We start from the raw sequence: 21,227 nt of genomic DNA, 5'->3' as shown, positions 1-21,227 counted from the left end.
AGGCTTCACAAGAAGATACCTGTACCCTTCTTAACTTTCTGTCCCAAAAAGGTTATAGGGTTTCACCATCTAAGGTTCAATTGTCTCAACCCAAAGTAGTTTACCTAGACGTTCTCACAGCTGCTCAAGGGGGTATTTGCCATATGCTAGGAGAAAACTGTTGTTATTTTGTTAACCAGTTAGTCATAGCCACCTCTAAGGTTAAAGGCCTCCGAGACAGAATTAAGAGAAGATAAGAAGAGTTTCAAAAAGATCAGTCCTATTCCATTTTCCACAGTCTCCTACCCTGGGTCCTACCCTTACTGGATCCCCTTATATGCATTCTTATAATTGCTACAATAGCTTCCTGCCTACTCCGCTTTCTCCAAAACCGTATACAAAAGATTTCCAACCAAACTGTCAACCAACTTATTTTACAGGCCCCGACTGGTTTTCCAACTCATCCTCCAGATAAACAACAACCGACAGATGATACATGACCCAGGCTTGGATGCGTTCATGATTTCTGCATTTCTTTTCCCAGCTACAGCAGGATCTCCACTGGCTTTATCCTGGGGAGAGACTGACCTTGCTGTCACTGTTCTTTTAAAGGTCCCAAAAAGGTTGGCCCTCTGGCAACTCTACATTTACATGGAGTGGAGATAGCAACAGACAATCAATAGGCAGAAACACTGCAAGGGTCCAAGACCACAAGAGTCCCAATATTTATATATATAAATAAATAGATAAAAATAAATATATTAAAATAAAAATGTATATGTATCCCTCCCCTCGGCCTCTCATCATCTCACATCTGCCCCCTTTCAGCAGGAAGTAGCTACAGAAGAGAGATTCATCGCCCCTCTTCCCGAGGCCATAACAAACAAAAAAAGGGAGGAATATAAGATAACTGCTTTGATATGGCTGTCACCATTTTGGTTAGCAACAGCCATTTTATACCTTAAGTTTCCATTTACTACATCATGCATCATCATCTGTAAGTGAAACCAATGCATGAGCAAGGCTTGTCCATATAAGGAATGGATCACAAATAAGGACCCCTGAGTGGCTGCCCATGCAGCTGATGCCACTCCCCAACCCGCTTACACCAGCCACCTGCTATATAACCAAGCCCCTTCAACCCAGCTCTCTCTCTCTTCTTCTTCTTCCTTCTTCTCTGAGTAGGCCACTGTGTCGCAGCGGCTCTACAATAAATCTCTCACATGAGCTCTGTCAGTGTGTGGAGTGATCTTTGATAGGCGCTGGTTTCTTTTAATAGCTGTTAAGCATTTTTTTTTTTTTGTACTGGGGATCAAACTCAGGACCTTATGCTTGTGAGGCAGGTGCCGCATCACTGAGCTAAATCCCCAGCCCTAAACATTCTTAATATAAAGTTATAATAGGAATTTTAACACAAAGAAGATAATACAATAATTGTAGTCGATGTAGTCAATTCACGCTGAAGACTTACTCTTCTAGTTGCTTTATGCATATATCTCATCTAAATGTACACATTTATGAAGTTATTAGCTCCATTTTTAAGAGGAGAAAATCAAGGACGAGTAGATTAAGACACTAGATTAAGGACATCAAAGCTAATGAAGTTAGAGCTGAGATTAACCTCAAGACCTCTGTATCTAAATCCCCCCATGGTGCAAAATATAACGAGCTCAAGTGTATTGAGAGTTTAATACATGTCAGGACCAAATGTGGATTATCCTTGTGACAATTGTCTGTTAGCACATATATTATTATCTTCATTTTATAGAAGAGGATTACTACCCCCATTTTTTGTGAATTGAAGACTTAGAGAAACTAAGTAATTACTTAGCACCTATATCACACATTGGGAGAATAAATTACATATGCATATTGTCACTTCTGGAACAGCCAGGTTTTCAAAACATATCTATCATCTTCTCGCATCCTCTAACACACCCCCCTCCTTCTTTAATGGACCTGTTAGACCTTGTAGGTGAGGAGGGGCATGCATGCCTGTCACTGTATCCTCATGTTTTCATGCAAGTAGCATGTCTCAGCAGAGAGTAGGGATTTTTTTCTTGGTTCCAGTTCAGCACAGGCTTGCCGCTCTGGTTGCTGGATCTTCTCATTTAATTTCTAGGAAGCTATAGACTACATAGTTACTACTTGCTGCGGTGTTACTCTCCATTCAGTCCATACATATCAATAAAACCCTATTTGAAATCTCCAGAGAGGGAAATTTTGTATACTTCTTGTTATGGTTTAGATTGAGAATGTCTCCCAAAGGCCTCATCTACTCATAAGCAAGGCTTTTGAAAGGTGATGAGCTGAACTGCTATTAGGAGATAGGGTCTGGTCAGAGGATGCAGATCAGTGGGGGCATGACAGGGAGGGTATATCCCCTCCCTGGTTCCTCCTTTCACTCTGCTTCCTGGCTATCAAGATATGAGCAGCCCAGGCACTTCCACTTTGCCAGTTCTTGTATTTGAGCCTGCTGAACATGGACAGAAAATTCTGAAACTATATGCCAAAAGAAACCTCTTCTCTTTCAAGTTGTAGGTGTCAGTTAGTCTGTCCCAGTGAAGAGCAAAGTGACTAAGACAGATTTTGGTATTGAGAGTGCGATTGCTGCAGTGAATATACCTGATCGTGAAATTTAGAAGCCTTTGGAACTGGTTTGTGAGAGGAGTTGAGAAATGTTTGGAGATGCTGGCTGTAGAAACTCTAGAATTCTGTAAGCAGAGCCAATGGGACATTCTTCTCAGAGCTCAAAAAACCAGGATGCTGATAAAAATGCTGGCAAAGATCAGGCTCAGGAGGAAGACTCCAAGGCTCAGGAAGAGAAAGGACTCCATTAACTGTTGGACTCAAGATCATGTATGTTATGCTCTCACATAAAGGACTTTGGAAGAGACTAAAATTAAGGATGGTGGATTAAGTAATTAGGAGAAGGAAATTTTAAGGCAGCCCAATATTTAGGCTGTGGGATAGGTACTGTCGGCAACTTTTAGTCATATCTACCATGAGAAGTAGAACCAAAAAGCAGAACTGACTAATTTGAAATTTTTTGCTGGTGACCAGAAAGGAAACTCTTATAAAGTTGGGAATGGAAAATTGGGCCTATTCAGTTTTGAATGAGAGCTTGGTTGTTGAAAAGATAAGTATAAAAAGAAGCTAATTAATTTGCATCAGAATAGTAAGAAAGATTCCTTGAGGGTATTTCAGGATTCTGCAAGACTCCACCCATCACAGGCTCAAGGGTGCAAAGTTATAAACCTTTTATTTGAGAAGAGAGCTCCTGGGCACATTGCTCCAGAAAGGCTACCTAGGGCATTGATTCCCAGGATTCTGTTCACAGTGCTCAGCCATCCAGGCATGCAGAGGCCTTTGCAGCTATGGTACAAGGGAGCCTGGCTATTACTTGAACTGGCAGCAGACCAAGGCATCATCTATATGGTGCTAGTTTTACAACATGCAGAAGGAAAGAGTTGTGAGGTCAGGGAACTTCCATTCAAATTTCAGAAGAAGGCCTGGGAGGCCAGCAGGGTGCCCCTAAGAGGATGGTGCTTACAGCTATGATGGTGAGGTTAAAAGTGTGGAGATCCCAGGAAGTTGGAGACGTCAGAAACATGGAAAAATTCATATGTATTTACTCTCCAATATAACAATTTTATTTCTAGAACTCTATCCCAAAGATGTACTGGCAAAATGTGAAAAACATCTATATATTTGTACAAGGCTATGCAGGACAGCACTATTTTTAATAGCAAACAGCAAAAAAATGGCAAAAGTCATTCAACAATAAGGATCTGACTGAATAAACTAGAGTAAACAATAAAATGTACTGTTTGTGTACCTATAAAACAAAAACAAAGAACACACCAAATAATGCCATGGAGTGATCCCAGAATACATTAAACGAATACAAGTAAGGTACAAAAGAGTAGGTAAAGTATGATTCCATTTATCTAAGAAAGAATATTAAAAAGTTAAATTAATATTAACATATTCACTCAGATTAACAACCAAGAAAAAGATAAACCAAAAACTAACAGTATTACTCATGGAAATAGGGAAATAGGGTAGAAAGGATAGGATTGGAAACTACACTTACCCAGAATATACTTTGTTTTATAGATTAAATTTGGAGCTATGTAGGTATTTTACATAATTAAAAAGAAAGATTAAACTCAATATGATTCCTAAAACTCAATATGAATACAATATTGTATAAGTTGGTAACATAATCACACGTGCAGGAACTGGGTACAAAGATCTTCAAACACAGTAATTTGATAACATATCCCTAGTAGCATATAAGGTCCAAAATAACTGAAGAAGAAGAAGATGATGATGATGATGATGAATGAGATTATTTTTGTAATCATATTGCTGTCAGTAGTACTGATAAATTTATTCTGAGGGTTTTTTTTTGGTATATATTATGATATGGGAAGTTATAATGATCCTATTGGGAGGTTGGATATTTATCAAGAATGAAAGGATACGCAGATATGATATCAAGAACATAAAAGTAAAAGTAAAAAATGTTCTTGCTTTTAAATGAACTGCAAGGCGTATTTTTTAAAAAGTCATTTCCTAGTTGTGTTCATTAAAAAGGCTTAGAAACAAAGATCAACTCAACAGTAATAAGCATCATCAGTGTCTAGATTCTAAACATCAATTTCCACTAAAAGAAGTTAGGGCTTCCTGGAGAATCCACTGATGCTAATTAAGAGGCAGAAAATGTACAAGATGAGTTTGGTCCATCTTCAAAAGGATCTTGCTAGCTAATGGGACAATTTGAACATCAGAATAATAACTACAATGGCTTTAAATACATGTAAGGGAAAATAATTAAGTGTTTCTCATGTCTTTCCCTATGGACTATACCTTAAAGTAAACAGATAGTTGATAAGGACAAGTTTTCTTTAAGTATCCCAGTTTATAAAAGTAGAAATGATAAAATGCTACCATTGTGCAATCTCTAAGGTATGATCAATTGCTCCTAATGTCCCCCAAAGAGATGCAATCAGTCATTATAGGTCTCTGATAGAGACACACAGCCCTGCTTATAAAATGTTCCAGCCAAAAACTGTAACTTGAAACTGATTAAGTTTCTAGATCTTTCTGCCAGTTACAGAAAATAAAAGAGAGAGGAGATCATGTGAAACAACTTCTCAGAGAAAGCAATGCGGAAAGTTCAGACTACAGAAGAATTCTCAGAATGAATGACCTGACTCATTAAAAAGAAAGAAAGAAAAAAGAAAAAGGCAAAGAAAACAGAAGGGCTAGGGGTGGAGACCTATAGATTTAAAAAGATGAACCATATCAGCCCATTGTAATGTATGAAACTAACCAAGGTTCCAACTTGCAAAAATAAACTACAAAAGAAAGCATTAACCTAACATGGAAATTTGATTGTATTAAGTAATTATTAAACATTAAAGAAACATTGTAGTTATATTTTAAATAGCTCTTTTTATTATTAGAGGTACATTCTAGAATGTTATAAATGCAACACTGTGCCTGAAATTTATCCCAGAGCAAGTAGAGTGGTGATGCTAAGGGAGAAGGAGAGGCAGGAGGAAGACGATGAGAAAAGTGATGTTGATGAGGAATAGGAAGGGACATAAATGAAGCAATAGAGGCCATGGGTTTATTTATAGTTGAAGCAGAGTTAGATTATTCTTTTTGTTTGGGGCTAAGTTTGAAGTTTTTCATTCAAAAAATACTAGGGCAAAAAAGGGAAGTACATGGTAGGGGGAGAAAAGATACAAGACCCTGTGCCTAAGCCAGTACCTGGCACATAGTAGTTCCTCAATAAATATTGGTTGAAAGGAGGAATGGTTAAAAGGTAGAAAGACTGTCATAATGTATATCTAGATGTACCCCCCAGAGCCTAATATGCTCATAGGTAGTGCTCTTGGGAGGTGACTGGATTAAGGGTGTGTGATACTGGGTTAGTCCACTGATGGGTTTAGAGCTGGGTGTGATGTTGGGAGGTAAAGCCTGGGGGGAAGAAGTCTCCACCCTTGATTGCATGCTGCTTCCTGCCAGGCATGCTGTGAGCTGATTCTCCTTTGCCATGTCCCTTTGCCATACTCCCCTGCCTTGGAACCAGACAATTGTGGACTGAAAGCTCTACAATTTGTGAGCCCAGATAAATCTCTCCTCCTCTAAATTGTGGGTGTTGGGTATTTTGTCCCAGCAATGAGAAAGTAACTAAGACAGTGACACCGAGTGCTATGGATTGAAATGTGTACTCCCCAAATCCACAGGCTGAAGCTCTAACCCCAATTGTGGCTGTATTTGGGGACAGTGTAGAAAGATATAGATAGAAGTAAATGAGGACGTAAGGATGGAGCCCTAAACACATAGAACCAGAGTCTTTATTAGAAGAGGAAGAGATACTGGCATGCATGTGCTCAGAGTAAAGGCCACAGGAGGACCAGGAGAGGAGACGGTATCTGCAAGTCAAGGAGAGAAGTCGACCCTGCCAGCCCTTTCACCTTGGACTTCCAGCCTCCCGAACTGTGAGAGAATAAATGTTGGCTGTTAAGCCTCCCAGTCTGTGGAGCTCTGTTATGGCAGCCCCAGCTGACCAATATACTGGCTTCCCATGAGGCATTAGCATCCCCTGTGTGGAATGAGCCACCTTCTCCCAAACCCTGATACTAAAGTTGTGTGAGGAAAAGGGGAATTAGAAGTGGCAACATAAGAGACTAATGCAAGAAACAGAGTCCTCCCAGTGTGCTAGGCACTGGACTTTGTATGTACTTGGTTGGCACCTGTGTGTTCGCCACAGCTTATAAGATGAGTGCAGCATCAGCCCCTGTTCATAGCTGAGGAAACACTGTGCGGAGCCAAAGAGGTTAGTTCCTGACTGAGGAACCACAGCTGGGAAGAGGATGAGCCAGAACTTAAACCTGGGTGTCTGCCCCCAGAGCTTTTGTTTCTAGCTACTAGAGGGGCATGGGAATGCCCGCGCTGACCACTGCTTCTGAAGGGGAAACAGGCTGTCAGTATAAACGAGAGGAAGTAGCCGAAGTTTCCATCTCTGGGAAGAGATAACAAGACTAACGTATGTTATAAGGATATCATGAGGACTCAAGAGGACAATGTAGGGCAAGCACTTGGCCTAGTGTGTGGTACAAAATAAGCACTTCCTGAATGGGTGACTTGGGGCAGTCAACTCGCCTTGCTAGCTCTCAGATTTCTCCTGTACAAAGCATAATAATATCTTTCGCGTAAGAGTGACAAGAAGATTCAGTGAGATAATGTGAGAAACACAATCAGCACCTTACAATTCTTCCTCAGACACCTACATGAGCTGCAACCATCATTTAGTTTTCTTATGAGAGTGAGGAGGGGCGATCTTTTTTCCTTTTCTTCCTTCTTCTGATTATAAAAGTAACACATGTGATGTATGCCGAGTTTCTTAAACACTACGCTCTTACACCACTTTCCTCTGAGGAGCGGGGCTGGAAATGTTTGCGTGTGTATTTTAACTTTGAACTTTATCATACTTGTGCATTGTTTAAAACTTTTACAACCACAAGTATTCCCTTGAGCACTGAGAACATGGAAAATACACTCACTGCCGGCCATTTGTCTCCTTTTTCTTGTGCATCTCTTATAAGCAGGATATTCTTTTCTAAACTCAGTCTGAAAGTCTGTCTTTTAACAAGGAGTTTAATTACCTTTATTTTCCTAACTGATACGTTTGTCTCACTGCTGTCACTTGGCTTTATGCTGCCAACTTCTGGAGCTGTTATGTGGGGTCCTGTCTTCTTTGTCTTTTGCGATAGACAATATGCTTCCTTCTGTTTTAATTTTCTATAGGGACGTGGAAAGCAGAAAGCTCACCTTCTGTTCTACATGCAGGTGCTTTTAAGTTTTTCACAAACAGGTTTGATATCATATTCTCTCTAGTTATACAAAGCAAGAATGCAGTGACAAGAGAGCCAGGAGCCCAGGTGTGAATTGTGGCTCCATCACTTTCAAGTTGGGGGGATGCTGAGCAAGTGATTTCAACCCCTAGGCCCCAGAGGGATAACTACACCTTTTTCCTAGGAAGAGGTGACATACAAAACACTTAGGTAGCGGGGTGTGCTTATTTGGTTCTCCCTTAAAGGGAAGACAAGGAAGAGATGAAGGTGAGGATAACCAGGCGCTCCTAGGGAGAGGCCTTCACTCCTTGGAAGTCTGTCTCAGGACATTTTTTATTTTAAACACATGAACCCTGCTCCCATATCCTTTGACCTCTAGATCTATGGTTATCAAACTACTGCTCCTGGACCAAACCCAGCCCAGTCACTCACGTGGCCAAAGGCTGCTGTCACGTGATGATGTACTTTCCCTGGTGCCCCTTTAAGGAAACGTTTGCCCACCCCTTTACCACTGCTTTCCATCTGCCTGAAGATCCTCCTCCTTTCTAAATTTAGGAGAAACCATTTTCTCCCATGTCCTATTATAGCCTCTCAAAAGCTAAGTGGCTCTTAGCATATATTAAAAGATTTTCTAAAAGACCATTAGTTTCTGCATTTAATTGTCCACAAGGTGGGGATACTTAATAAAAAACAAAACTAGAAAAATAAAACGGAAAGGACAAAGATGCTAACCACAAAGCAGGGTCCTCCCAAGGCTTGGACAAAAGGAAGAGAGGGTGGAGAAGGGAAGATTCCCAGGGTTTCAGTCCCAGGGTTCAACCACCGCTCCCCCTGTGCCATGTCAGGGTCTCCAACAGGCTGCCCTCATTTCAGGTACCTACCGTCCCAAGCATAGAGCATTTGCCCCAAAGTGGGGTGAATACTGATTGGTCGGTCCCACGAGGACATGGCTAGAATCAAGCTAAAATAATGCTAACAGCCAATGCTTACTGAGTGCTACTAGGCACTGCTGCTCTTTCATGTTACCGGTGTAGCAACACTGCCTGGAGGGCCCCAGAGTCACCGGTGCTTCCCTAATGGGGAAACCGAGACGCAGTGTGGTCAAGCTGCTAACCTACCACAAGTTAAGAGGTCATTCATTCATGTGTTCCTCCAGTGATTTATTTACCAGTTTTGTCAAATACTATGCCCGGGTATGGCAATACGAGGCCAAAGAAGGCTCCCTGAGCTCCTAAGTGTACACACCAGTGCGAACACAGCTAACACATATACATGCACACTTCGTGCCTGGGATGGTCCTTGACATATACAACTTATTATCTTCTCTGTTTTTATTTTCTTTTTCAGCAGAAAAGATAGAGACCCCCAAAGAAATGGCAACTTAAACAGGATTCCAGCCCAGACCCCACTAACTTGGAAGCCCCCCATCTTGCCAGGTGCAGTGTATCCGGGTGGTTTTCTCCTCCCCACACACCCACCCATCAGCTCAAAGCGGTGTACTCTCTAAGGTGCGGGCCCCTTTCCTTTCCTGGCCTTCCCACTTGCAGCCAGCTGGCTGCTCACATTTGGCGTTGAAACTGGATAAACAGAGAGGTCTCTTAGGTCTCCATCCTGGCCTCTCATAGGACACGAGACAAAGCTCTCTACCCCTTAGAAAGAAACACAGCCCCTGCCTCCTTGGGCACCATCACGGCACTTAAGGGGCCTTTGGGATACACTACTCATCTGTTATTCCCAAATATTTATTGAGCACCAACTGTGCACCAGGTGCTGTGCTTGCTAAAGATTTGGCATAATTGCTGCCATCAGAGGCTTCGTCTGTGTTTTAAATGACTGCAGTTTGGTGGAGTAGAGGGCTGGCCTCTGACACAGACTGAAGTTCTTCTCTGAATGGCAAGGTGAGACCGAGAGATCACCATTTAAGTCCAGCACTTGCCATGAACTGTACTTGTTCAGGCTGGTTCCTTCCGTGTCACTTGGAGAGTGACCGCAAGGATTCCAAGGTAGCATTTAACAGGGCCACAAAGACTGAGACAGGGAGAGAATCCAGGGAACTGGGGAAAATGGGCATGTGGAGAAGGGACGAGCGGCAGGCAGCTGGAAAGACCAGGGAACTCGCAGCACTGCCAACGCTGGGCGGAGCTCCCAGTGGTTGTGATGTTGAGAGTCTCCAGCCAAAAGAAGTAAGTCTGATGCCTCACAGTCCCAAACTAGCATTTGTCCAGTTTAATCTCTGCTCATGATTCAAACTCCTATACAAACGGATCCTCTAAAGACCCCGCTGTTCCAGCATGAAGCTTATGGGTGGCCCTGAGTCCTGGGAGAAGAGGAAGGATGGAGTTTCCACCCATGGCTCTCAGTTCCCATGCTGAGCCTCTCAGATCCCCCAGCCCTTGGGCATGTACCTTCACAACGCAACACGGCACTGTTCCAGACCACGCTGCCCTCCTTCAGGATGCAGGTGATGGTCTCTGAGCCCTGTGTCCCCAGGAAGCCTTCATCGCAGAGGAAGGAGATGGAGCTGCCCAGCTGAAGGCTGTCACCAAATCGTTTCCCATTTACTGGAACACCAGGATCCGGGCACTCATTGTGTCGAAAGGCTGGGGGCGAAGGTCAAGGACAGTTAGAGTAGACGGCCGGCAGACCCCTAGATCTCCAGCACATCCCCAAGACATGTCACGCGGAGGGAGAGCTAGATGTTCTAGAAGCTTGGACTGCAGGTCAGCATGGCTACGCCCCACTGGGCACAAAGCAAATGCTTGTTAAACCTGACCTTCTGCCCTTCTGAGCACCAACGCCAACTTCGTTCTAGTGGATATTCGCAAAGTGGGTAGTGAGCTAAGTGTGCTCTCATGTTAGCTCGTATACATCACATCACAGCTCTGTCAAGTACACACTAGCCTAGTTTACAGATGAGGAAACTGAGGCTCAGTGTGACTGAGGGGCACATCTGCCCCTCAATGTCAAATTCGTCCCATGCTTCCCTGACTTTAGACAGCTACGGGATCATGTATGCTGCAGAGGAGGTGGACCTCACTCCTGTGACACTGGTAGGCATTAAGCCTCATAAAGCAGGTTCCCGGGAATTAACCCTGCCTGAAGCCATTCCCCTTCTTTCCCTGCCTCTTGTCAAGGATGCTTCTCACTCTGCCTGGGCAACTGATGGTACAGTGAGCAGGGAGAGGAGAGAGACAGAACACCACAGATTCAGTCAAGCTTTGCCTCTTATTATGACACGGTCCTGGGCAATTTATGTAATCTTCCTGAGCCTCAGTTTCCTGTCCTATAACAGGGGATCAGGTTTCACCTGCAGGGTCATTCTGAGAGAGAAATACAATGAAAGTGATAACGTGGGAAGAGGTGAGTGTTTGCTGTGGCACTTAGAGACAGTAAGTTCTCCTGAAGATGAATGCCCTTCTTCCCTTCTTTGCCTAGAATGATGCTGTTTCCTAAAGAAGGCTCCCTAGAAGCACATTCCCAGATTTCTTCCACCAGGATTGCCAAAAACTTCACAGAAGATGCCTCTAGACTCTGGCCTTATGCATGGCCCTGATAAGGATGATGATCTTTCCACAGAGACCAGGCTTCCTGTTTGCATGGCGTGTGTCATGTGCACAGGCCTCTGAAACTCCCTAGGGACAGAAACACATGCACACTCAGAAATGGAAGTGGTCCTGGAGGCTTCTGGGTCCTGCTGGTGGCAGGAGAGCTGCAGCCTTTTGACCCTTTCTGCTGCAAATGGCCACTGTGCCTCTGATGTGGACACAGTGGGGATGACCCCGTGCAGAGACTCACCCAGACTCTGTCTCCCAACCGTTCTTCATTAGAAAATGACCATGCACTTGCCCCAGCAGAGATATGGGGCAAGGAGAAAAGTGGTGCTTGGGGCCCAGAAATCCAGGGGTTTTCCATTAAAAATCCTGTTAGTCTTACACCCCAACACATATGTGTGCACAAACACATCTGTGTACACGTACATGCACATGAATATTCATGGCAAGGATATGGAGCTGCTTGTAATATCTGGTAGCAAAATCTCTTAAGTAAGTCAACATTAGCCCCACCTACTTCTGTGTACCTGCTTGAACCTCAGGTCCTGGCAGTGGAGAAGGGAAGAGTATCACTGAGGTTGGCAGTAATATTTGGCACATAGTAGGTGCTCAGTAAACAGCAGTTACTGTCATCCTTGCCCAAGATGCTCCAAATGGAAGAAGGATTAGTTTTACTCCCAGGAGCTCTAAGAATGGGAACTTGTTACAGGGTCATGTGAGGCACAGCAAGAAGAGAAGATGAGCAACCTGACACCTGGTAAAATTAAGCTCAGCCCAGATGATCACTGCCTGAGATGACGGAGGAAACTAATGTTCTCAGGGGGAGACTACACTGGTTCCCAAACAAGGATGCCTGCTTCACAGGCTAATACAACTCCATTTCCTCTACTGTAAAAATGTGGGGTCTAGAGCCTTGTCCCCTCAGAGATTCTGATTTAGGAGGCCCAGGACGGTATCCAGATTTTTACAATGATTTCTTTCTCTCCATCCTGCTGCCTATTTGTAGAGAAAAACATCTGCTTGCTTTACTTGCATTCACCAAATGTTGGCGAGGATCATTTCTGGGTGTGGAATTTTGGGTGGTAATTAACATTTCGGTTTTGACTCGTCCCAGTTTTTGAATATCCACATGTTGCATGTGTGTTGTTCTGACAATGGCGGAGATATCTTGGAGAGGAATGCTAGGGAGTGCTGATCCTCAGGTGGGTTTGCTGCCCTGCACATGAGGATTGCCCTATGGGCTAACTAGGACCTCTTTTTGCCAAAGGCTCTGGATCTGCTTCTTTCTTATTAAACTCAGGCTTATTAAGATTTGATTTTCTTTGGACACAGCAAATGCCTCACATTTCCATCTCAGTGAATGCTTGGCCTTCACATCCTGGGTCAGTGGGCTTCTCTGGGCTTCCTCTTACCCTGCTTCCCACTTCTGCTGGGGTAGGAAAGAACATGTCATCCTTTTTGGATCTTTCCATTCAGTAAGCACTTACTGATCTCTACCTCAGGCCAAGGCCTGTGCTGGGGAATGCGGATGGAAAGGTAAGGAATATATACCTGTTCCTTTCCATGCTCTCATGGAGAAAATAGGTAGGAGGACAGAGGACCCCAAGCCTAGGACTGTGCATGTCAGAATAAGATAACTAGAAAAGACAGAACTGGGTTCTAATTCTTCCTGCTTCTGGATGATGAGCACAGAAAGCCCTGGAGGTGATGCATCCTGAGAAGGTAGTTTCCAACAAGTCTGGTGACCCAGAGAAGGGCAGTGAGAAGAACAGGATCTTAGCTTAGGTGAGACTTTGGAATCTAGGATCCCAAAAGGTCTGCCGTGTAGCATCTAACCTTTTGGCTAGCTGGGCCTTAGGGATGGGTGGGACAAGGAGGCAAGGGATTAATGCCAATGCTAGGTAAGAGAGCTGGGAGGAGATGCATTCTACTGAAAAACCCCAGAGGGCTAAACTGCAAATGTTGTGGGTATGGAGCAGAGCTTGAATTAGGAACCTGCATTTCCCACATAGCCTGTGGGAAAGGATCTAGTTAATTTCTCAACAGACACAAACCCACCCCCCCACACCACCATGCCTGCCAACTATTGGCCAAGTTTACCAGGTCCATTATTTCCTATGACCTGATAACCACTTCCTGCCTTCTTTAGAGGTTCGTTGTTCCCAGGCTCCCTATTTCTACCCTGCCTCCCTGCCCACTGTGACCACAAGGCAGAAATGCAAATAACCTCTGTTGAGGTTCAGTTGGTTTCTAGAACTGCAACGGAAGGTGACAGCTTGCAGCCTACAGCCCTAAGAGGATCTGGAAGAAAATGCCCTAAGAACTGGCTGCAATAAATCTCTGGGCCTCCTCCAAGACTTTGTGCTTTGACTCTGGGAATTGGATCTGGGTAAAGCAACACATGGGCCACCCCCGCGGAACACCGGAAGTCAACAGAAATAGTGTTCTAGGGTTTGGTGGAGCACATCAGAGGGACTCAGGAGCTAATGAAAGAATGTCAGAGGCCTTCTTTTCCTTAGATCTTCCTTAGTTCTAGCTGGGCTTTGTTGGAGGTGGGCAGTGGGAGAGGAAAATGAGTTTCTGGGCTCGTGCCTTTTACATCATATATCACACCTATGGAAATAAATGCTCCCCAGAGAGTAAGATCACAGAAAAGAAGAATGAGCCCAGCAGGCAGGGCTTCATGGTTTTTCTTAGTTGTTCTGGGTGCTCCAAGCCTGGCCCTGGGCACTGGCCCACCCATGTCAACACTGCTCCATGGGAGCACCTTTGCTCACCCTCCCAAGTGGACACTCAGAGGGATGGTCAGCAGGTGACAGAGGGAGAACTCACTAGTAAAAGTGATGTTGAAGCCCCGCTTTCCCGTGGAGTGGTCAGTCTGGAACTCAAGACGGGCCACATGGCCGCTGCTTGTGATGGAGGCAGGGAGCTGGTTTCCCGAGAAGGTGCCCAGGACTGGAGCCTCGGCAGTGGACCCATCCTTGATGACCAGAAAATCGAACTGAGGCTCCACATCAATGTCATTGAAAGCCAGGTGGATGCGGCTCTCGGGCCTGGCCAGGATGAGCCAGACACAGTGCAGGTGGTTGCCATAGTCCTCTGGATAGTTGGGAGAAAGGACGACCCCAGAGGGGCTGGTGAAGTTGAAGAAGCAGGAAACTGCAAGAGAAGAGCAGTGGAGGGTGAGTGGGCATCCCCAACCTCCTGCGTGGTCACTAAGGGCTAGCAGGGGAAACACGTTCTTAGCTTACGGAGCAATAGAAAGAAAGGGTGCACCAGGGTTTGGCTGGACTGGCTGGGCTCTGAGCTCTAGGCAGGGGACATGCTGGGCTCCATGCTGGGCATAGCGCTGGCAGGGTCCCTTTGGCTGACAGCAATCATGGTGGAGCTGGTTTTCTCTCGGCCCCTCTCCCTTTCAGTAGCTCACCCCAGGCAGTTTCTGTCTGCACGCTCTTGGTAACTTGTGTTGGGAAAAACAATCATTCAGACTTAGATGCAGAGTCACAATCCCCAATCCTTTTCAGCTTGGTTTGTAGTAGTAGGAAAGGAAGCTGATTAGAGACACAGTGGTTGCAATCTCCCAGCAGAGATAATGCAAGTCCATTTCTCTCCTTTCAATATCTTTGTTGGGAAATGATAAGTTGCCATGAGGATTAGGACAATCTCAACCCACAACAAACCCTCTGCTAAGGAGGTGCCAGGTGAGCACCTCTTTCAGAGACCAAAGCTTTTGAAGAAACTGGTTGAGAGAGGCTACAGGGTCCCATCTCTGTGCCCTGACCACTTCCTCTTATCGCTCTGCTACTACACCCTAAGGACTCGCTCTTTAGAAAGCCCATTTCTTTTAGGCCATTTTTGTGTTGATGACTAACTGAGGCTAGAAGGAGGATAAGGCAGGGAAACTGCTGTAAATGGAAAAACAAACAGACAACACTAAACCAAAATTTAAAAAGGAAAAAACAGAATGCAAAAATTAATTGCAACAACAATGATGCAGGGAAAGAAATATCAATATTGAGCTAAAACGTTTATAATTCTATAAAAATATCCCCAAGGTAAGCAAAGCACATGCTCAGAGGATTCATACAAGATAAAAAGAGAATTAGTAGGCAAACAGTCAATGTCACTAGAAAAAATAAAGGGGAAAAAAACCCCATAAAACCTACTATGGTTGAGGCTTCATGGGAACTCGTACCGGCACCCGTTGCTGGTTGCAGAGTAAATGTGATAAAAAGCCTTTTGGAAGGGAGTGTATGAATTCTCTTTAAAAGCCACAGAACTACACAGATACTCCGAGTCAGTAATCTCTAGGAATTAATTCAAAAGAAAAAGAGCTACATGGACAAAGATGCTCATAGTGACATTATTCTATTACAGGGAAAAATGCAAGCAGGATATACATCAGCCCAATAAAGGGAGGTAAATTATAATCTTTAATGCAACGTAGTCTGAGCACAATCATTAAACTGATAAATATTGACCTTGTGGAAAGACCGTTAAATATCATTTTAAGTAAAACATTAGATCATAAAATTATATGTGTACTTTTGATGATAGCTATTAAATACCTGTTTATATACGGATAGAGATTGGACATGAGCCCCCAAGTAAAAATCGTATTAGGATAGTAGATGTCTGGGTGATATGTTTTTTCAAAATGAAATGGCATTTAATTTTTGTGATTGCAAAAATGTTCCAGAGTCATCCTAAATGTTTTAAAAAATATACAAAAGTACAAAGAAGATAAAAAATGAATGTGGGTACTCGCTTAAATCCCTTTATAGCATTTATATTTATGTTTCATGTTAATAATATTCATACTTTAGTGAGTATAAGATTTGACTTGCTAATTATAATGAAACTAAAATGAAAAATAATAATAAAATCATGCTTGTCAAAGAGGGAAAAACGTAAAGCAACAAAGTAAGTGGTGATTCCTTGGGCTTAATTTATTCCTAATTTTCCCTACCCTATCCATTTTCTCTCTTTCTGCCTGAGTATTTCTTTTCCAACCTGCTGCTAAAAGCCTTCTTATCAAATTCAGCAAAGTAAGCCTCATCCATAAGACTTACTCATTCTCATTTAATCCCTGTATTTTTTTAAGTACAGAAAGAATTTGAGCCAAGGAGGGAAAGGGCATGAAAAAAACTTTCAGGCAATGCAAGATAAAGTTAAGAGTACTGATTATTACATATTATTGAGGACTTACTAAGTATAGTACTCTAAGTACCTCCCACAATTCCATTGGTACTAAGTACCATTCTAAGTACTTCCCACAATTCCTCAATTTAATTGTCACGTAACACTCCCAAGTAAGTACTATTGATAACTCCATTTAAAGATGAGGATACCGAGGCACAGAGAAGGTAAGTAACTTGCCCCGGTCACATAGCCAATGAATGACAGTGACAAATTCAAATCTAAGCATTTTGACTCCAGGGAACAAGATGTTAGCCACCCCACCACTTTGCCGCTCAGTGTGAGAATAATACTGTGCTGCCCACTGCCTCTGACAGTGCAGTTCTTAAGGGATCCTTAAATCTGTTAGAAATCCATGTATTTATTTCAAGCATTGTATCAGCACTGAATTATGGTCATCCACAGTCATACTCTCTTCAGCTTTTGGTAGTCCAGTTGGGAGCATGATGCAAATGATGCCTAAAGACAATGACCTTGAAGATAGAAAGGGGCAAGTTGTGTGGCCTGTTGAACTAGTTCAAGATGGATGAAAGAAAAAATTCTACAGTCTCAGTGGGAAAGTGATCAGGAGCATTGTGAGCATATGAACAAACAACTTTGCTACAGAGGATAATTTAATTAATAACATCTGAGTCCTCATTCCCTACTTCATCACTCTAAGACTTTATTGTTTTTCTTTGCAGCTGTTTTCAAGAGGCACCATTTTGGATCTTGGACTCCTGTGTAAGGCTGTTCATCTCTCAGGTTGTCTTGTTCACTTGTTTTGTTTTTTTGTGACCTGGCCCAGCTTCTTCCCAACACACACACAAATACTCTGTGAGAATAGAAATCTTCCTCTGAATTCCTAATAGCTCCCACAGTACATAGCATGTGAAAGGTGCTCAACCAACACGTGATGAAGGAATCAATGAGTATCTAATTGCTGATACCATCAGAAAAGATGGTGACATGATCACGGGGACATCACAACCCCATCTGACTCCAAAAGACAGCAATAGAATTGACTAAAGCCTGTGAAAATAGGTCCACTCATCTTATCAATTCTGGAAACTAGGGAAAAATAGTGAGTGTGGTGCTCAGTGCATATCTCTTAAACAGAACACAGACAAGGTTTTAAATAATTCAGAGTAGAAAAGGGAATGACCCAGTGGGTCATTAAATATCAAAGACCACAAAAAGTGCAGTAATCACATTACATTCATAAAATACCGCTTCAAGATGTTTTCTACCCAACCAAGAGATGAATCAAACGGAAAAACTCAAGTATGGGAAAGTTGTGGTTAATTAAAAAAAAAGATTAGCAAAAAGCAAATAAATTAATATAGTAATGAATCTGAATAATTGCTAAAAAGATAGTTATAAAATGAATTGCAAATGTAACAAATATTCATGAAAAACTCAAGTATGGGAAAGTTGTGGTTAATTAAAAAAAAAAGATTAGCAAAAAGCAAATAAATTAATATAATAATGAATCTGAATAATTGCTAAAAAGATAGTTATAAAATGAATTGCAAATGTAACAAATATTCCTTGGAAGAGAACATATTCTTATATGTTCTCCCACCCAAACCCAAGGGTAAAATATTTCAGATTATATTGATACAAAGAGTAAAGTTAGAGCTAGGAGATATGTTAATTTCTTCATTTTGCAAGAAATTCTGTTTTATAGTTTCTGTGGTTAATTAGAGAAATATAGGTTACAATATGTTTTTAAAGATGCTAAGTATAATCAGTAATAGAATACGAACTAGCTTATCTTCAAAATTATCAAAAGGGGAAAAAGCAAAGCAGTCAAGTTAGAAAAAAGAAAGAATAAAAGCGAAAAAAAAAACAAAACAAAACAAGGATGCACAAAGGGGGGAGCTGTAAAGTAAGATACTAAAAGAAAAGACAGAATACCATTTATGACAATAAACTCGGGCAGGTTAATATCCTAGTAAAATATAACTCTCAGCTTGAGGCAAGGCACACAGCTAAAACAAAGTAACTGAATAGTCAAAGGGAAAGGAATGGGCCAAGATTGCCTGGGCTTCTCATTAGAAGAAGGTTACAATTTCCCAATGTTCAGATCCCAAAGATTTCTACTTGATTGGTGGGATGAGCCCAGTCATCACACATTTAAAAGCTCTCCAGGTGAACCTACATTGCAGCCAGAGTTTAACACTACTATCGGAAGCAAATGTGAACAACAACAACCAAAAGTAGTTTTTAAATTAACATCAGACCCTTTTATGTTATATTATCCCCGATTCTTGGGTGATTTGTTTTTTAAGCCAAGAGCCTATTGGACCGCTACTTATAAACATTTCCTCTTGTACCTGGAAAGAGATGGGGCTGCTAAACCAATACGATTGAGAAGATACTATGACCTTAAAAAGCTCTTCCATCTCAAAAGACAACCCAGATCTATCCCAGTGAGGGCAGGAAAGGCAGGTATGCCACAAAGGTTTAACATTTCTTGCTCTGAAAAATCATATATGTACGTGACATTAACTTTTCTATTCGAGAATAGAATCAGCTTGCTTTTCAGTGTCCCAAATGAGGAGTAACAACAACAGGAGTTGTAACTGATCTCATCACTATCAACCATCCAGTTTAAGAGAGATATCAGGTACCTCCCCCCTTCATAAGTAGTTACTAGATTGTGTTCCATGATTTTGTCCTTGGATAGCTCAGATTTTTTTAGGATAGCTAAGATTTAAAAAAAAATAAAGGTAGAAAACTCATTAACAAGCAGATGTGTAAAATTATTGTGCATAATATGAATTTACTATGGTCTTGAGTAGAATATAAAGGGGGATTGTTGAAAAGCTCTGTTACTATTTTTCTTTTGGAATGGGTACAGCCAGCCTTGCTGTGTCAAAATGCTAATCCCTTCAGGTGTAGCCCGACATAACAAAGGGTATATCACTGATCCTGATAAAGACCCGTAACAGAAGCCAAACATGATATTTAAAACATGGAAGATGGGCACATTCTCAAATGAAGATTTGATAGTTCTGATGCTGTATGTCCCAAAGCACTGAAACAGATACACAAAAATATGCTAATATGAAGTTAAAAGAGAAAATAAAGGAGGATCTGAAAAATATTGAAGGCATGTGTTATATGAACTCTGTGGCCTTTAACTAAGAAACACAGCATTCTTACAGGCTCTCATGAAATATACAAAACCGGGTCTTATAGGAGGCTACAAAGAAATCTCTATAACTTCTGCCACACAGTAAAAATTACCAGGCCACATTTTTTGCTCAGAGAACAAAATAAACTAGGAGTCAATAATGAAAGAACAAGGAAAACCACCTGAAAACTCATAAGACTCTTAATAAATAACATTCTGCATTCAAAGAGGAAATAGAGCCATCAATACTAATCCTAGGCCAAAGTTGCAGTAAGGAGAAAATCCATGATCTCATTTGTTATTAAATAATAAATAAATATAAATGAAATGAGTGTTTATATCCAAAAATTTATAAAGAGAATAATTGAACAAGAGTAAGAAAAGAAAGGAGAGTAAATTCAGGAGAGATACCAACAGGAAAAATATAGCTGGTTTCTAAAGAGAAAAATAAAAGAGACATTGTAGATTTGTCTACACAAGAAATATATAGAGAATATATATAGAACATAGAAGTGTATATATGAGGTTATAAAATTAAGGCAACAATTTAATTATGAAGTACAGAATGTATAACATTGACTAATATATTAGAAATTTGGACAAAATGAATTTCCCAGGCAAATTTGAATTATCAAGATTAGTTTGAAGGAAAAATCCTGAAGAAACTGGACGCTGTTTAGGAAGTAGGTTGTTCCATGGCCAGTGCTGTAAAATCTGAGACAAGCAGATATGTACAATATACATATTCAGACCCACCTACTCATGCATGGACACATAAACAGTGAGGAAAAAGCAATCCTATTATGTGAAGTGCTAACAAATCAAGTCCAGTCATAAAACGACACAAACATAGCCTATATAACAAAGCAACAGAACTTTACTGATAGATAAAAAAGGAAATTAACAGTGGAGATAACATTTCTGTCTGAAGAGTTCATATTTGTAAGGTGACAATTACCCTCAAGTCATGGTATAAATTTAGCCCAACTCCAGGCACAATCCACCCCATAGTTTTCCTGGTACTGCAAAACAACTATAAGATCCACCTATTGGAATAAAGAAGATAAAGTATTCATGTTCTCCTCAAGATAGATGAGGAATAATAACGTATGAGGTGCTGGCTGGCCTTCCAAGAGTGTCATATGTCTTAAGCTTACAGCAATAGCTGCCATGGGTACTATTATTAATTCCATGTTACAGATGCAAAAGCTGAGTCCAAGTGTTCAAACAAGCTGCCCATAGTCACACAGACTGGAAGGGGTGATGCTGACACAATGTTCCAGTCAAGTTGGCTCCACAGCCCAACCTCTCAACCGTGCCTGTTTCCATCCAATGGAGGGAGAGCTTGCCAACACAGATACTAAGTACAATATATTGCTATTTATGAAAAGCTGCAATAATTAAATCTGTGTAGTACTGGTTTCATATAAGATATCATTGGGAAATGAAAAAAGTTCATAAACACAAGAATTTAGCACATGGTTAGGGGTCATTTCAAATTTT

General features: G+C 41.8%; 1 protein-coding gene across 1 annotated transcript in view; it reads right to left on the bottom strand.

Moving 5' to 3' along the window:
- Csmd2 (CUB and Sushi multiple domains 2) overlaps nucleotides 1-21,227 on the bottom strand; it is a 553,879-nt gene that overhangs the window by 196,324 nt on the left and 336,328 nt on the right. The window contains 2 exon segments of the mRNA XM_033767260.1: nucleotides 10,259-10,453; nucleotides 14,237-14,563. Of these exon segments, the coding sequence (XP_033623151.1) occupies nucleotides 10,259-10,453; nucleotides 14,237-14,563 (522 nt within the window).

This window comes from Fukomys damarensis, unplaced genomic scaffold (assembly GCF_012274545.1).
Source record: "Fukomys damarensis isolate Sample0158 unplaced genomic scaffold, DMR_v1.0_HiC HiC_scaffold_23, whole genome shotgun sequence".
NCBI classification, from domain to species: domain Eukaryota; kingdom Metazoa; phylum Chordata; class Mammalia; order Rodentia; family Bathyergidae; genus Fukomys; species Fukomys damarensis.
Note: the sequence above shows the minus strand (reverse complement) of the source record. Positions and strands in the feature narration are given on the sequence as shown.